Source organism: Diorhabda carinulata, chromosome 6 (genome assembly GCF_026250575.1).
Source record: "Diorhabda carinulata isolate Delta chromosome 6, icDioCari1.1, whole genome shotgun sequence".
In the NCBI taxonomy this organism is placed as follows: domain Eukaryota; kingdom Metazoa; phylum Arthropoda; class Insecta; order Coleoptera; family Chrysomelidae; genus Diorhabda; species Diorhabda carinulata.
This window is the reverse complement of record NC_079465.1, coordinates 5,765,262-5,777,962: the sequence shown is the minus strand read 5'-3', so window position 1 is coordinate 5,777,962 and position 12,701 is coordinate 5,765,262. Positions and strand designations below refer to the sequence as shown.

At 32.0% G+C, this 12,701-nt stretch overlaps 1 protein-coding gene across 2 annotated transcripts in view; it reads right to left on the bottom strand.

The window, feature by feature from the left end:
• LOC130895396 (uncharacterized) overlaps nt 1-12,701 on the bottom strand; it is a 279,662-nt gene that overhangs the window by 89,966 nt on the left and 176,995 nt on the right. For both annotated transcript variants that reach the window (XM_057802646.1, XM_057802647.1), the window contains one exon: nt 6,127-6,256. In XM_057802646.1, the coding sequence (XP_057658629.1) occupies nt 6,127-6,178 (52 nt within the window). In that variant the 5' untranslated portion in view covers nt 6,179-6,256. The remainder of the gene's footprint in view (nt 1-6,126; nt 6,257-12,701) is intronic.

The window sequence follows — 12,701 nt, the reverse complement described above, 5'->3', positions numbered from 1 at the left end:
CAAAACTTAAGTTTTGTAAATCTACATACAGTTGGTTGTGTAATGTCAAATATTATGATTGCGTTCAGAAATTTCATTTGTGACAAAACATCAAGGAAAAACAATCAATCAGTTCTTGCGTCACTTAGTGTAGAACTGAAATTTATACTAGTAGAACTAAGGGAGATATAAGATAAATATTAATTAAATATGAAAAACTAAAAACTAAATTTGGATTCAGAAGTACAAATCGTGGTCGGTATTTGAACAATGTAGAGCTTTGGTTTTTTCTATCTTCACTACACTATTATCAAAATAACAATATTACGGACAAAGAGGCGTGTTTTGGAGTATTAAGGTTTTGATTTTCAATTCCACATATAACGGAAAAAATTTCTTAAGTAGATTGTATACGTTTCTCTAGGAATAGAGATTTATTTTAAATAGGAAATTCCATATTTCCAACTCTTTCTAGATTGATTATCTCTATTATTGTATATAATCTTAACTAGATTTATACAAGTTTTTAGCCAGATGTTTTCAACATTATATCTAGTGTCCTTTTCATTTATTTAAGCAGTATTAAATCATAAAACGGTGGGGTGAAATCATACACAGGGTCTATCTTACTAATGTGTTTTATTTATACAATAAACTGTTCACCAGTTATCACTAAACTGTCCACTAACACTTAACATCTAATTTATTCAAATAATTCGTTCAATTTAATTTTCGTTATTCTGATATTTTCACTATAACATTTTATTACGTTTCGCTGCTAAAGCCTTGAATTATATCGTAACAAAACAAAGAATTTTTAAAAATACCTATATATCTATAAAAACAGTCACAATAATAATTTTTGAATAGGCTATATAGGATCAAAGAGATCTTACAAGAAATACAAAAAGTATCTAACGCAACCGCCAAACTTTAGATTTGATCAACATATCAGAATCGACACGGCTGCAGTGGACTGGACTGTTATGTTGTGGACAGTTTGTTGATTTATAAATGTTTCTAATTGAATTCTTAGTCATATTACTATTATTTCAATTTGTGTTTCAGTTGTAGAGACACTTATTATATATCAAAGGTGAGAATATAGTATAAAATTAACCCCGCTCTTTAATTATCAATTTCTTGAGAAAAGCACGTACAATTGGTAATCCTCACGTATCGGATGTGCCCTCGAAGCTATTCAATGGCAACTGAAAATGAGGATATACGATTCTTCTGCTTTTCATTTAAGTTGATATAAGCTCTTAATAAAGTTGTTCATTCAATTTGTCTTGCACGTGCTTAGTTATATAATAGAAGCTATAAATTCTAGATATAGGTGATTTGTTATTTCATTCAAAGAACGAACTAGTTTGCGTATCAGGGCGATAGATATAATTGGATACGTGAATTGAATAATTGTAATCAAAATATTACATCAGTTGGAAAGTTGGTATTCTACTGATTTTTATTTTCATCATGACTATATGGTTGATTATGTAGAATTTGTCAATTTTCTGTATGGAGAAATTTTCAAATTTCCTGAGACCTTCTCATAGACCGTATCCAATCGAACTTGATTTTAAGGAAAATAGTCTACCTCAATATGCTGAAGTAGCTGACACTACATGTCACCATAAATCTTTTTCTTGATATTTAGCACGATAGATTATAATAATTGGTTCAATTTTTTGCAGAAACTGGTTCGTTTTTGGCTTAATGTGTCAAATAAGTGACGTTGACTTTATGAATGAATTTTTTTGTCTAGGAGAAAAGTTGAATAAGTGTCCTCTTCTTCTTCTGATATACATTAATTGATATTTGCGATCACTTCTGACCATTCTTAACTTTTATTTTATCCTTTTTTTGATATTGATTAGCCACGACATCCTCTTATTGCCCAATCCCCTTCTTTTCTCTATTTTTCCTTCTCTCAAGAATTGAAGCATATGGTACCTTTTGCTGCGTATCACATGTCCCAGGCATGCTGTTTTTCTACGTTTTATCGCTATTCCACTTCTTGCGTTCATGGTGTTAATTTTCAGCATCCAGCCTTCCATACATCACAATAGCACGGACCCAATGTAGCATTTTGTGAATCTCATTCTGATGTTAAGGTCAAAGCCCGAGTTCGTAAATACGTTTTTGAATTTCATTAATGACCTCCTTGCTTTTTCTATCCTGTACTAGTCTACGTCTGATGACCAGTCTTTACATATGCGGATGTAAACTAGGTATTTTGTTTGTTTTATGTTGATATTGATTTGTATAAGCCGACTGTGTATTCTAACTTTGCTGTCTGCTATCAGAACTGTGTCATCGCCATATTGCTAATGCCTAATTGATGTCTCTCGAGGGCTTCTTAGAAGATAATTTCCAAATAAGAGTTAAACGGACGGTGGTGTGACGCTACATCCCTACTGAATACTTCTAAGGATTTTAGGGACGTTTGAAAGTTCGTTGTTATCTCTAACAGCAGCTAATTGGATCCAATACAAGTTTTCAACATAACATATACCTTTCACGTTTATGTCAAGATCATACAACGAACAACAGTTCATACACTTTCCAGAATAGCTTTAGTATAGATATTTGGTATAAATGAAGTAATTGTAAATAAATTGTAGTATGCCGGATTGAAAAATTCTAATATCATAGTTTATTATAGAAATTTCAATAACTTGAAAGTCTGAAAAGTTGTTTGGGGCGTAAATAATATTTGGCACTCTCTTTAAAATTTACTCTAATGCTAATGTGGCGCCACCCTTATTTAATACATTCCAACAGTCACTTGTCATTTATGTTTACGTTTCTAAATCATTTTGATTTTAGGTCTCTTCTGTTTCAAAATTAGTTTTTTTCAAAATAATTTTTGAAAGATAGATAAAATCGAAGTTTCCACTTTTCTTTAAGTCTTTATCAAAATATGATATCCACACTAACAGCTCGCGAATTTTTATTGATCAATAGATCACCTTCATCATGAATATCAAAATAAGAATAAAATCCAATTAGAACTTTGTTTTAATAGGAAAAATCAATCTTTCCCTAGTCCCTACATCTCAAATATATAGTAGTAGTAGTCAATTAAATTATTTTTAGTTTTATTAGAATTTAGAAAGTGGAGCTATAAATTTTACTCAAATTATTTAGGTCTTGTTTATCATTTATAGCTTTTTCGATCTTATTAATGTGAATCATTTCTAAAAATTCTCTTTTTCGATTATTAGATTTCGTTTCAAGAATTTTTGAATCTTTATAATTGAATTTATGTTTTTATGATATTTCATGGTCTCTTAATGCAGTTCTATTTTTTTTTATCGTATTAATGACCTTTTAGTCTATTCTCTGAATAATGAGATGTCTGCCCTATGCAGACAGCGTCACATTTATGTATACATAGATAGTTCTGCTTCTCTTTACTTTCCATATCTGTATCAGTTTACGAATGCTGTCTTCAAACTTTACAAACTAACTAAAAATATATAGAAAATCGTAATTTTTTAAGAAAAATAAACTCAGGTATTAACTAGTCGAACTATTAATATATTACGATACCATATTTTAGCTGTAAAGCAACAGTTTGTGTCTACCAGTGTAATTAGAAGCAAACACCAATCCATGAGATTAACCTTGTATATATTACCTTGTAACAAAACCGATATGATTACCTCCAATGCACATTTTATGCAAGTATCATGCTAGTAAACACGCTCAACCTTGGATCCTTGTAATCTACGATAATAACCGTTAAGCGAGGACATTGCAGTGTTATATCTAGTTACCACACCCACGATGAGGCTTGGCGATACATAAGTTCATTGAAAATTTCTCTTCGGTTATTAATCTCCATTGAACGTGTAAATAACATTGTGCAAAATATGGAAAAAAGTGACTAATTCGTTGCAAAAATATATATTTGGATATTATTAATTCAACTATACGAAATAATATTAAATTGATTCATTTATTTATTTTTATGATTAGCAACTTTTCTGTTGTTTTTTTGTGATTTTTTAATATCATACAATTAATAAGTAACCGTGATGTAGCCCAGACAATAAAAGACTTGGGAAAAAGTAAGATAAAGCAAAAATCCCGAATATGTCTTTTATTGGTCAAAATATGAGTAAATTCTTTGTACAAATATTGATGCCAATCTTCTTGTCAGTTTAATGATGTATAGTTTCCTTTATATTTTTTTACTACTCTGTAGTATAGGGGTAATAAAACAAGAGATTATGTTGTTTTAGCCAGGCTTTAATAAGTCACAAAGATCTCGTTGTTTTCCAGATTGTGAGATTGTGGTAGTTCAGCATGTTGATCATTATTTTTTTTTATATTTTTGAAAATTAATCAAAAGTCTCGAATCCAAAGTATAAGAATATCAAATAATATTGTAACTCATTCAATAACAAATAAAACAAAAAAAAATCACGATATTATTGAATTATTTTTAAGTTATGTTCGTGTATGTTGGCATTTTGAAACTCTGAAGGGGGCTGTGTGGGGACTTCCATTTAGGTCTTCAATGACTGAACTATCCGTAATAATGTATTAACTCAAATTGGCTATTCTCACAATAATTTACACACAATGTCAACGTTACCATTTCAAAGTGTTTTATTGGTTAATAACAATAATTACATTTTTTACTATTTCGCGATTTCTGAATCATACATAAATGTTAATGGAAATGAATTGTTCCAATGCAAGTTTTTTATTACAAAGAAATATAAACGACTAATATAGCGTCGTATATCTAGTTCCTAAATGGATATTTGTCATGATTGTCTTATTTTCACTTTTTTAGTTCCACTTCAGGTTATTTATTTATAGATTAAACGTTGATTTCAACATCAGTTCCATAATCCATATGAATTGCATTAACGTTGTAATAAAATGAAAACGTATTGAAGCAATTATGAAGATCTACTCGAAAAGATTTTTTTATTACAAAATTCACATCAACCATATACTGGTTATAAGGGCTTCAATCTTTTTTTTTTTCAACAGTACAAGCTGAATATTCTTTTTTTTGAGTTTAGTAATATTGTATTTAGGACCTAAAATTTCAGAAATTGTTTCGAGTGGTAGATTTTATGATGATATTTCTGCATTTCATGAGCATTAGTATGGAAGCAGAGCTAGATTATACTCTGGGTGAGTCTGCTCCTTCGTTAACAACAGTGAAGTATTGGGTAGCAGAGTTTAAATGAGGCCGTACAGCGAAGACCAGCATCGCAATGGTCGCCCAAATGAGGTGACGACTCCAGAAATGTTGAAGAAAATCCTCAAAGCTATACTGGATGATCGTCGACTGAAAGTAGGTAAGCCAACAAACAGGAGGAATTTCAAAAAGCGTGGTACATCGCATATCAACTGAAAATTAGGACATGAGAAAGCTGTGCTCAAGATAGGTGCCGCGTTTCCTCACAATGGAACAAAAACTGCATCATGACGATGTTTCTATCGAGTGTTTCGCAATGTTTCACAAAAATGAGGACGTATTTTGGCGCCGATCATAACCATGGATGAAATGTGGGTCCATCAATCAAAACAATGGACTGAAAAGGGTGAACCGGCTCTAAAGAAGGCAAATACCGTTCCCTCTGCAGGCAAGGTCATGGCGTCGGTTTTTAAGGATGCGCGTGGGATATTTGCATTGACTATCTTTAAAAAAGAAAAACTCTCTGCAGTGAGTAGCAAAAACGGCCACATTCGACTAAAAACAAAGTGTTTCCTCTAAATAATGCACCAGCTCACACATCCGATATTGGAATGACCAAAATTAATGTATTTCTACCTTATTCGCCAGATTTAGCCCCCTAGGATTATTTTCTCTTTCCAGATTTGTAAAAACGACCCGGTGACTGAAGATTTTCTAATAATGAGGATGTCGGCAGTTGATGTCTATTTTCAGCAGCTTAACGATTCTTATTATAAAAAGGGTTCCGATTATTTGAATATTGCTGTGAAAAGTGTATGAAGCTAACTGAAGATTAAGTTAAAAAATATTTTCTTTGTTGGGCCAGGCACTGCTAGACTCATTCTCGTACATCCAATAATTTTCAAGTTTCCTCATTTATCATCACTCATTGGTGACCAATTTTCATAAAATAATCTTATAATGTCGTATTTACTTACCTGTCAAAAGTAGACAGCACGTGATGAATAGAGTTTGTCCTTTTAAAGCCATATTAATCTGCTGATGACCGTATTGAAGTTTTAATGCATTATCAGCGTAACGGTATCAAGAGACTCTCTTTGCGGCTACCTGAAAATAGAACATCCATTTATCATCATTCAACCCATTGAACAAAGTCAGCTTTTCCAAAACATATCATTAGGCCAGTTTATAATAATAAGCCTTGGATGCAATATAGAAAGATTCACTAGATTTCATTGAAATTTTCCCCATCATTATTTAATAGTTTAGACTGTGTATACAATAAATTATTTTGTCGTAGTTGTTTCCATTTTTCAATTACGACTATTCGTGTGTATTCAATTGAGTGAATTTCCCGTAGAGTTCTCTCCTACTATAATTACAGTTTCTATGCTGTACGTTTCCATACATCACACAAAATTCATCTAACTGTTTCAATAACGCAATAACGTCAATTTCCATATAGAGGATCTAATGGAGAGTTAAGAGATAAATTGTTGAATATAAATTTATGTAGTTTTCTGACCGGTCTACGGAGCGTGATTTTCGAAAGAGATGTTGGTCAGGTGATTGATCATAGCGCGGTAGGGGCTTTCACAAAATTTTAACGAACGTCCTAATCAAGATTCCCGTTTTTGTCTTTTGTGTGATTTACATGCCAGGGAACTGGAAACTGAATGTAATTGGAAGTGATGAATGACACTAACGCATAAACGTTAAAAAATTCAGATACATTCAAACATCCATGAACAAAAAGTGAATTCAGATAAAAACTGGATACCGAAAGATTCCACATTTTGATTTTGGGTTACATGGGACGAATAATATCAAATTGACCGTGAAAAAGGTTTCAGGAAGGAAAAATGAATTGTGAAGGAATATTTTTGCCTTTCAAACAAAAACTTTTATTGTATTCAGTACAAATTCAGACACTTCTATTTTATCTTTCAATAATTAGGATTCACTGAGAAAATAAAATGAGAAAATATTTTTTTGTCAGCAATGCCATACGTAAGTCGAGTTTCAGAGTACAACAACGATTCTTGCTATTGATATACGTAACACAACTTGGTACAAGGTGTTTTTTCAGAGGTGAACAAATTTGTTTTATGAACTTATAGTTGATTTTAGTTCAGTTTGATAGACATCATACCAACGCTTGTAAATTGTTGGATTTTTTTATCAAAATAGTGATTCTGTTTCTTGAAATAATTCGTCCATTCATCGGCGTACATAATCGTTCATCAGAGTAGCTACTTCGAAAAATAATGGATCGATTGTATCACACATGCACTTTTACTGATATTCTACTTCTAGTGATACGACTAACAGTGGGCACTAACGAAGCTGTAGCCACTGTACAGGGAAATATTGAGGAAGATTCAAATTAATCAATTTATCTGTATTGTCACTGTGGTTCTGTCCTATCACTTATTTCACGAAAAGATAATGAGTAGTAATCTGGACTGAATAAATACAAAAATTCCAATCAAACTTTTACTTTCTGTTCATTTTTGCGTGGATACATACCAAAATAGCAGTATTTTCACGCACAATCTTTTATCTGAACACAATCACATCCATAGAAAACGACAGTTAGGTGCACTTTATTGAGTTATTTCTCTATATTATGTCTCAAAAACCAATGAGAATTAGAATGCCGGTGAATGGTATATGGACATGATTATAAATTTTCTCGTACCTAGCCACATGCCACACTGCTCGTGTGATTTGACCCTATTGGATAATTTTCTCCGGAATTATGTACCAATTGACGAACCAGAGATAACTGAACACCTGGAGATTAAGATTCGAAGAGTTATTGGCGAGATTAGACCTCATACGTTTCGAAAATTTTATGAAAATTGATGCTCAATTTTGCTCAATGTTGCTACTATGTGGTCGAAATCATGTCTAAATTAAGTTGTTATCAAACGTTATCATCACTCAATAAATCGTGTGACTGACACGCAGATGGCGCTGCCATTGTCAAATCAATTTGACGTTTATGTACCAGATTTCAAAATACTATGTATGAAATTTCATGAAATTTTGATTCAGCCAAAAAAGTGACAGCCGTTTAAGTGAAGATACTTTTGTTTTTTTTTCTGAACAATGTGTTCAATTTCGTATCTTAATTTATCATTGCCATATCGATTAAAAAAATACTATACCATCTTTGCAATGGTTTCAAAAGTATTATCCGAACTCTGCTCCATCGAAAAGAACCATTTGTTATTAGTTTGCTGAATTTGAACGTGGTCGTACAGACACTGATGATGATGAACGTTTTGGTCGTCCAATTGAAATGGTTACTCCAGAAAACATCAAGAAGTCCACAACTTTGTTATATCTAATCGTAAATTGCAATTGCGTGAGATACCATTATGCATGAACATTTCACCATGAGAAAGCTGTTTTCAAAGTAGTTGCCGCGTTTACTCGCAGTCGATCAAAAACAACAACGTATTGATGATTTAAAGCAGTGTTTAGCCATGTTTAGACGTAATAATCAGATTCTTTGCATCGATATATGACAATGGATGGAACATGGATCCACATTCCACTCACTGGTCAAAACTATCATCATATGAGTGGACTACAGCCGGTGTACCATGTCCGAAGCGACCAAAGTCAGCTGGGTAGGTTGAGGCCTCAGTATTTTGGGATGTACATGGAATATTGTTCATTGACAAAAAGGAGAGAAAATCAATAGCGAATAGCAATAATCTACCCAGCTGAATGTTATGCCTTTGGACGCTTCGGACGTGGTTCACGAGCTGTTCCACTCAGATGATGATCAATAGCAAATACTATTGATTGTCTCTCAGATGTTGGATCATTTGATTGCAAAAATCAACAAAAAACGGTCTCATATATTGAAGAAAAAACCGCTGTTTTACAAAAACAATGCACCGATTTACAAATCGATGGAAACGATGGTAAAATTGAAGGAATTACGCTTTGAATTTCTTCTTCATCCACCGTGTAGACCAGATCTGGCCCCGAGAGACTAGCTACCCCCTGATCTCAAATGACGAAATCTTTTTTGAACCTACCTAAACCATTACTTTGGTGAATGAAATCGATTTTTAAAAGAAAAAATTGTTTTTCTTAGTTAGTCACTTAGTGACTTGTTTCTTGACATATTTCCTTGTTTTATTAAGCTTCAACTTATGTAACTGTGAATGAAAAACCCCTTATGTAGAATTATTTTTTGTTAATTGATAAGGATCTGTCTTCTTCCCAAATTTAGTTTATCGTTTGGAAACCAACCCAAACAGATACCCCGTAGAAAGCTTTCCTATATTAATCGACGTCCAATTTATTTACAAGAATATAATTTATTGTTACTGTAGACGCATACTGAGAAATTCAAGTGAGAAAAGGACCAATTAGTTCCAACCCTCAAATCGAAACTAAAGAATAGAGATGTGGCAGCTCTATTTGATAATAAAAATGAGCAATTCTCACAAGAAATCGAAAAACAATTCACTTTAACTCAATATTATTGTGATTACATCAGATACTGTCTATTCCAATTCACATATCAGCCATTTCAAATATTCTGAACCGTTTTGTTCTGGTCGCCATATGGTCTGTTGACCCTAGTTCTAGTGGTTGGCAATATTTATCTGAAGTCACTGTTTTGACAGTACAATAAAAAATATTATAATATATAATAAACGATATTCTTTCGTTTTAAAACATTGTACGATCTGAACATGTTAAATTGCAGATATATAAAGTAAAATAAATACTAGGATTAAATAATGAGCTTGATTATTGAGAAATCGAGTTTGGTACGTGTAGAAACAATGAAAGCATTCCTCACTAACAAGGGTCTTATTGGAACGAATATCCACAATAAAATTAAGTTTTAATTGATAATCACCGCAATATGGCACAAAAACCAAACGCCTTATTAATTTATCGAATCAAAAACTTTGTTTCAGTACTTCTAAGACTTTATAATACGCAATACTCCACTTAATTAAGTGATAACTTCTACGTATTTCACGCAACAATTAAAAGCTAACTTTCAACATCTTCATTTCCAAGTTTAGTCGGCGCATTAGATTCTTGCTTGAATTGTTTCCTACAATTTGCATATAAAAAGAGACCAGCAAACCACAAATATAAAGTTTGTTGTGATATTGCAGTTCTTATCGACAGGGGCGTTCCAAACAAATTTTGTAATTTGAACGGTATAATTTCTATTAGCCAGAAAACAACACAATTTCAATCATTCAAAATGCTATAACTGCAATTGAAAAAACAATGATAAATATAATTTTTTTCAGGAATTGACAATAATCTCAATCAATCAATACGATCAAAGAAAATGAAAATATTGAAGAGAATTAAGTATTGTTTCCAGTGACAGTGAAAATAATAAAACGAGAAAACGTCATTGACACTCTAGATCCAATAATTTTGTCATATCCAAAATATTTCACAGAAGCAAACATTTCAGAAAGAGCTTTACTAATAACAATGACAAGAGAAGTTATTAAATAACAAATTTTACGACAGAACGTTCTTATAAATGGTATTGATAGTATATAAAGCAGTAAAAAATGAAAAAATTTAACAAGGAAAGGAATTTATCTAGATTGCAAAATAATAATAAATATATTTCACGTCATATAAGTTTAGAAATACTTAACACGCTTAATTCGTGTAGTCTCTTGAAAATAGTGGATGATATTTTTCCTTCCTTCAATTTTTAAAGTTTGGATTTCTTTCTGCGCCAATACGTCCTAAAATAGCTTGATCATTGTCGTCTGTAAACTGCTCTCGTTTTCTTATATACAATAAAACAAGTTTAAAAGAGATAGAATAATAAAGATCATTAGGGATCAAACCTTTAAGTGATATGAGCATTCGTGCGTGAAAAAGGAATCTTTTGAGGTGAAGCAGAAAATATATAGACTTTTGGAATCTTTCAGTACATACAAAGCAAAATTTAAAAAGAGTGTCGGCAATGGAAACAATAAGATATATTTTAGAAATGCTGTGGCCAATTTTCTTAAAGTAAAGTTCTAAATCAGTTAAGATCTGTCCGCAAATTAGTCCCGTTGTATATTTCTCCAACCCGATAAAGTAGTTGATCCTTTTTTTAGAAAGTATGCGAATTACTACATATGCTGCACTCGTTGTTTAGCTAACATTTTGCAACATACTGACTAGAAATTTGTAAATAACTGGATCGACAATTTACGCGCACGAACAAGCGTGTTGTATATTTCATTTTTCTTTAGAGGTTGGTTCATACTTCACATAAATTCTTGTATGGTACGTTCCAAAGCTGCGGCGTAAAACGAATAATGAAACAACCTAAATTACTGCCTCATGCGTTGTGCATTGATGCTCTGTCTGTATGTGGCATTTCCAATTTTGATATTGTGATTTTGTTGGAGGCTCTATTCTATTTATATACAGAGTCTTCATCCAATAACATATCCTTGATTTGGTCTCTTTTTTGGTAATGAGGTGATTCATAATGATGAAAAGTGCACATGATTTCTATAATTCCAATTTATTCATTAGGTACTAATGAAAAAACAAAAATAATTACAACATATAGCAAGAAAAATCAATCTTGGAAATCTCATGTGACACAAATAGTAGAAAATGTGCGCATCGCTACGTCTATACTTGACATGATATTTTGGTACCTGGCGTGTTGGAATGCAACAACAAATATTGAAGAATGATCATCGTCAATAGTTTTCGATAATATTGCGTGTATATTATGATATCAGTGGCCTACAACCAAATATCTCAATAACTACAAAAAACCTACGCCACTGAGTCAGAAACTTACGGTATGTCTGCAGCTTTCCAAAAAGGAAAGACTTATTTTAGATGTACCTGTCTCGATTCTCGGAACGAGTTTCACTTTTGGTATTAAATATTTCGTTAACAATAAATTCTGATATAAAGTTTAAATAATCTGTTTATTATTCAAATCAGCTTCACGTGCAGGATGTGTTATGTGATGTAAATAAAATGAAGAGTCGTTGATGTAACGCATTAGCAATTCAAGACATGTTTCTGGTATTATGTACTTCAGTTTCGCGATATCAAAGAGTAACCTGAGTGAAAAACTCGTTCTACATCAAAGTTATATTTGATTATCCATTATGAAACATTTTCTCAATCGTCAAATACTGCAAAGAATTCTGATTAAATACACAACTGTTAGTATATTTCTGAATAGAGTAAAAATATGATACTTTCTCTGTCTGTTTACCTTTTTCAATTTTATACTCATGACAATTTCCCTAGGAAGGTTTACTCTTAAAAATAACAATTTGGAATTTCCAAAAATTTAGGTTATGTTTGTCTATTAAACAAACAGTTATAGGATTTTTCATTGGCTTATTCTTACATTTATCCTGCAGTTAAACAATTCTTCCCTTTTTTCATATCATTGTCTTTATCAATTCTTCCTCTAGCTTCATCTTCGTATTTTAGTTTTTTGAAGAACTGGTAACATGAAGCACCAAATTTTTTTCAATTGAGGATCAGGTTCATTCCCATCAAT